Here is a 6,000-nt window from a genome sequence, read left to right as displayed (position 1 = left end):
GTAATGTGTTACTCATAATCATAACAGGTAATACTGAATATATTCTGAAAGTGACTTCACTGCTCAGTAAAAGTAAATTTAGAAGTAAATCTGTACAGGTAGTCTCTCTCTCACACACACACATACACACACAGTACACACACACTCTCTCACAGCCAACACACACACACACACACACACACACACACACACACACACACACACACAGTCCTGCGTGAGTGTTTGATTTCAGCAGAAGACACCACTCCCCTAGGAGTCAATTTGTCTCACTTTCCCCGTGACCTCTGAACCCCTAGCCCCACCCCACCCCATCAAAGCTGATGACATCATCAATATGAAACAAGATCCTTAGTAACTCTACCTGACAGGACAGGCGGGGAAAAAGGCAACAACAATGGCAGCGCTGGAAGTCCGACATGTTAAAACAGTGTTTAAATGAATGAAGCAGACAGGTGCCTGGGGTTTGCCTGGGGGCAATTTCTGCCCAAAATCTGAAAAACAAAAGTGTGGCGTAGCGGGATGCAAGCAAAAAGGGGAAACACACAAGCACACACACACACACACACACACACACAGTTTGTTCTGGTAGGGTGAATTTATGAACCCACCTGAGTCAAGCAGAAGGCGAACTACATCCATCTTCCCGAAAAGAGCTGCTTCATGGAGGGCACTGCCATTCTCCGTCTGAGAGAGAGAGAGAGAGAGAGAGAGAGAGAGGGAGGGAGAGAGAGAGAGAGGGAGAGAGAGGGAGAGAGAGAGAGAGAGAGAGAGAGAGAGGGAGAGAGAGAGAGAGAGTTGATGATGTCCCAACACTTTAACAATTGAAAAGAGACAAAAATAAACATCAGAAGAGGTATGTGGATTGGGACCAACAGATGCATAATAAAACACAGGGATTAAAATAAGAGTAAGACACAACCATGTTTTGATTTGATGACACAGGCCTTCTCTCTCTCTCTGGCAGGTTAGAGAGAGAGATATTCAGAGAGATTAAAAAAGTCACATTCCCCAGGCTAAAAAAGGCATGAGGCCAGGCTGATTTCAAGCCATTACGCAAGCGGCAAGGGCCCGTGTGGAAACGTCCCAATTTTAAATGCAACCGAATTTCCTTCCCTCGCCATACGGGCTGGATGCTGGCCTGCATCAGCCTCCAGTGCTACTGATAGGGATATTACAGATATGATGCAACACATGGAAACTAGTGGCGGGAGGGGCGGGCTCCCTCTCAGATCAGCCCTGATGATAGATCCGATTACTCTGACAGCCTCACTTTTAGCGGAGCAAAACACAGGAGCCACATAACAAAATAATACAAAGAGCAGTTTGATGGCAGTTTGTAGGGGGGACCAATCAAATTAAACAGACAATTCTTTTTAATCTCATGTGTGCTAAACCTGCTTAGCTGCCTGCCAGTGGGATTGTTTCATTGTGTCTAATATGGAGCCATAAAACCACAGACAACAGTAACTTTTGCTGCGTTTTCAAGGTCAAAGGTCATGACTATGAGCTACATTACAAAGCAAACTAAATTCTATGCAGAAATGCTACTAAATTACATATTTGCCAGTGATGCTCTTGGGACTGTGCCCTGAAAGTTTGTTTGTTTCGTTTTTTTGATCGTTACTGGGCATTGCAATATGACAATAACACAATTCACACAACACACAAGCCAATTTGTCGTAGTGAAAGGCCGACTCTGAGTCGACTGTAGAGACCGAGACATTTAACCGGTATGTTTGTTTTGAGACTCATTTCTGATTCCAGTATTTGCTTTAACTGAAGCTGTTGATGCAGGATATTTTGTGCCAACACTGAATATGTTCGATATTTCTATGAGGAAATCTTATTTGAATAAACAAAATACACAGAGAATACTGCACATAAAAAATCAAACAATAAAATAAACAATAAAACAAAAATATTTTTTCAAAAAATCATTTAAAAAAGACAATAAGAGCTAGGCAATAACCTCCTTCAAACTGAAAATGGAAGACATGAACACAACGGTATGCGATATTCAAAAAAGGCAGATATCAGTACACTGTATTTGTAAACCCATAAATTGGTCTCACCCTGCTTGCAAACTCTGCACCAGCAATTTTTAATGCGCATATCCCTTTTTGCTCACTTTGACCAGCCAAGTGATTCCTGCTCTTTGGCTTTGCAGGACAGTATGTTTCTATAAGTCGTTCTATATATGGTTAATGTTTTTATTGCTGCAAGCAAAATCATCCATCAGGGACAGTAAAGCCTTGAACTTTCATACATGCAGCCATGCACTGATGAACACACACGCGCATCCACACACACACACACACACACACACACACACACAGCTACATACACATGCTGAGCACATCACATCCTTCACGGTTGGCTTCCAGACATTACACATCAAAACCTGGACGAAACTGAATTCCCAGCCTTAATGAAGACAAATTATTCAGGCATTTGGATAAGAGCCAGGTCTAGTGATACATGGCGGGGACACTCAACGCCAAGCGACGCCAGATCAGATCAACACAGTCGTCCTCTGCAGGGAATACTAAACGTACTGTACCCTTTCTGTTTCCTCTGCAATGACAGCATCACCACGTCCAGAGAGAGAGAGAGAGAGAGAGAGACACAGACGGAGGGGCAGCAAAACAACCACACGCCAGCGACGCTTGCAACTCCTTATGTGCCCTCCCAGAGGTCAAAGGTCAACGGTCGTGTTCCCTCAGGAGAATATCTCAGTAATAAATCACCGATGGAATCAGAGGAGCGGCCGTGTTCGCAGCTCAGCTGGCTGGATCACACTGTGGCAGTCTGGCCGGGGGTGTTAATCTTTTTACTCAACTTGCAAGAGAGGGAGGAGGTGGGAGCGCAGGAAACGCACCCTCGCCACCCACCACCACCCAAACTACCCACCTGCACTCCAGCCCCCCAAGGCCATCTCTATACCTCTTCCTGTCCCGTTTCCCATGGCGATTACATAGTGATGTCACAGGGAAACGAGGAAGGCAATTCTCACTCTCGTTTTCCGGGAATTGTAAAAACCAGCCCACCTCCTTTTTTTTTTTTTTTTCAAACATGACTTTCCTATCAGTTTTGGGGGCTGGTCGGGGTTCAGTGTACGTACTGCTGTGACTGTAAATGCTTAGTGCTAAGGGAACGTGTTCACTTGAAAGCAAAGGGTGTGTGTGTGTGTGTGTGTGTGTGCGTGCGCGCGCGCGTGCGCATGTGTTTATACTAAACTTTTGCCCTGTATTGGCTACCTGCCCACCCAGCAGCAGGTTCCTCTATAGGGATTTCCCCTCATTATTATGGAAAGAGTGAGAGCAACATAAAGAGATGCAGTTGGAAAGAGAGAGAGAGAGAGAGAGAGAGAGAGAGACTGGTGTTTTCATAAATTATTCATTCACACTCAGACAGACCTATATGGCTTGACTGCAATTACTAAACTGCACAATCTCTCTCTCACACACACACGCACACATCTCTATACATACAACTACATGGACACACACACACACACACACACACACAGATGTGTTTTCCATTGCTGACAATTTACAAGGTGGCCATCTGTGAGCTACCCACTGCATCCACTCTAATGTCAACAGTATAGCTCTGACACTGTGGCCTTGGAGATATAACACTAGAGAGAGAAAAGAGAGAGGGAGGGAGCTTAGTGGGACAGAAAAGAGGCATCAAACGCCTGTAGCGTTCAACTCAATAAGCCAGAACGAGAGAGAGAGAGAGAGAGAGAGAGAGAGAGAGAGAGAGAGAGAGAGAGAGGGGAGAGAGAGTGATAAGGAGGGAAAGACCATGCTGCCCTGTGCATTATTATCAGCCAGAGAGAGAGGAGAGAGAGAATTGTAAATTACAGAGGAAAGGACAAGAATCAAAGGCTTGCAAAGCTCATTGTCAATAGGTAGAGAGACACAACAGAGAGAAAGAGAGAGAGAGAGGGAGAAAAGAGAGAGAGAGAGAGAGAGAGAGAGAGAGAGAGAGAGAGAGAAAGAGATTTGCAGCAGTGGGTAGTGAAGAAGAGGAGGCAAATCAAAGGCATGCGGTGTTCATCTTCGCTAAGACACATAGAGCCGGAGGCCAAATCCCTGCAGAGAAACAGCCCACCTCACCAGATCAGAGCACGCACACACACACACACACACACGTGTACACACACACACACACACACACACTCAGCGTGCAACAAGGACAGAAGGCAGGGAAGAAGGGAGCAAAGCCACTGAGTCATGCTTCTCCACTCTGTCAAAGCACCAAAACAACTCCTGTATCCAACAGGTCAAGACGTTTCTGCCTTCCAAGGGATGAAATACACACAACATGCTACAACACAAATTCTCCAGGCCGCAGTGACAGATCTCTGCTTATTCAGGGAACGCGGGAGTACAAGCTAACAGAGCCGGAGGAAAGTTTGATAGCAGTCTCAACAGATAAAGTGGGGCCTCTGAAAATGTAAATACATGTTTTCTCACAGTCACAGACCCGTGAGTCACACTGCAGACGGCCACTCTACATGCCTCTTATATGTAAACTGTACCTACATGGTCACGGAGAGCGAAGCATCTGTTACGCCCCGTATTATCTTCTCTAATGAAAATCAAGCCTGGTGACATTGAAAGTGAACACACAGTCTCAAAAAAGTCAAAGCAGTCTGAGTCTGTGACTGGTTACAGCTATTCACTCTCGTCATTCAACACCGTCAGGCTCAGTCAGGAGTATATTAAACGTAGGCTGAAGGTTTTATGTTTATTTTCTTCTAACATGTACATTTTTTAGCTCCACATTTCAAGAATAAACTGCTGTCTGCCTCCACGGCTCTTTATTAAGTGAACACTGTTGTCCCTCGATTCAGAATCAGTCTCTTCCTGGGACTTTGAGTCACGCTGAGCAAAAATAAAATAAATAAATAAATAAAAAAAAATCATTCATCCTGTTTTTTCAGTCCTTCACCTCACAGAATTAAAGCAGACTGGAGTCAAGGATGTCTGAATTGAGCTGCAGCAGGTTGATATCCAAGTGTATTCAGACACATGCATGACCACGATGTGGATCCACAGCTACACTCGACACATCCAGCGAGCTGAAGCACTGCTGAAGGTTGAAGTGCAGGTTAAGTACATTAAGAGCATGTTAAGTACATTTCAGCACGTTCTTTATTGTTGAGAAATGCATACAGCTCCTGGGAGATGTAAGGGGTAGCTTTAGTAAATCAAAAGCTCACATTATGTGACAAGAAGGGATCAAAATGTCTGAGAAGAATAACAGTGTTTAGGATCAGCAAATTTTACGCTGACTGTTGACAACACTAGCATACTGATGCTGCTAACAGGTGAAGAATCATTTTCATCATCACTCATATTTACAGTATATTAGATCTAATTCAATTAAATAATTAGATAAATTTGTGTAATGGATATGATACTTTATGTAAATAAAATGCATCAATTATCTTATTAGAGACAGAAAGGCCAGTATTGGTCCAATGCAAGGTCTAATCCAGTACTGACTTGGGATTATACCAACACCAATAAATGCTTACATCCTCAGAATAGACCAATAATTATTCTCTTGATTCTGTAGTGTGATTGACATAATGAGTCATTACTACAATGTCTGCAGTCACTAAGGACAATAATGATATTTAGTATTTAATAATGAAGATTTACAAACGAGCCAAGTTAAATAGTCTTAAGGATATGATTAGTAGTGGGTTCATTTCTAAGCTCTACATCTTAACCAAGTGTGACAAAAGCAAATCATTTAGTTTGGCAAGAAAAAAAAAACGAGTCACAAGGGAAAGGAAACAGCCATGAGAAACAAAGACACAACAAATTGACCAGAAAGATTCAGGCGTCGGGACAAAGCTGTTCATCAGACAGACGACTCAGAAAAGGCTTTGAGAGTCTCAAAGCCTTTTCTGAGTCTCAAATTGAGACTAAATGTAAATGAACACACGGCGTTGTACGATAATAAAGTTGCAGCAATCCA

The 6,000-nt window shown here is 43.5% G+C and overlaps 1 protein-coding gene across 6 annotated transcripts in view; it reads right to left on the bottom strand.

Moving 5' to 3' along the window:
• Positions 1–6,000, bottom strand: part of anks1b (ankyrin repeat and sterile alpha motif domain containing 1B) — a 235,720-nt gene that overhangs the window by 150,772 nt on the left and 78,948 nt on the right. For 5 of the 6 annotated variants that reach the window (XM_030045592.1, XM_030045583.1, XM_030045584.1 and 2 more), the window contains exon 6: positions 609–684. In XM_030045592.1, the coding sequence (XP_029901452.1) occupies positions 609–684 (76 nt within the window). Of the gene's footprint in view, positions 1–608; positions 685–2,560; positions 2,578–6,000 lie in introns of those variants that run through there. The other variant, XM_030045587.1, reaches the window with a different exon arrangement.

Source organism: Myripristis murdjan, chromosome 23 (genome assembly GCF_902150065.1).
Source record: "Myripristis murdjan chromosome 23, fMyrMur1.1, whole genome shotgun sequence".
Classification (NCBI taxonomy): Eukaryota; Metazoa; Chordata; class Actinopteri; order Holocentriformes; family Holocentridae; genus Myripristis; species Myripristis murdjan.
Note: the sequence above shows the minus strand (reverse complement) of the source record. Positions and strands in the feature narration are given on the sequence as shown.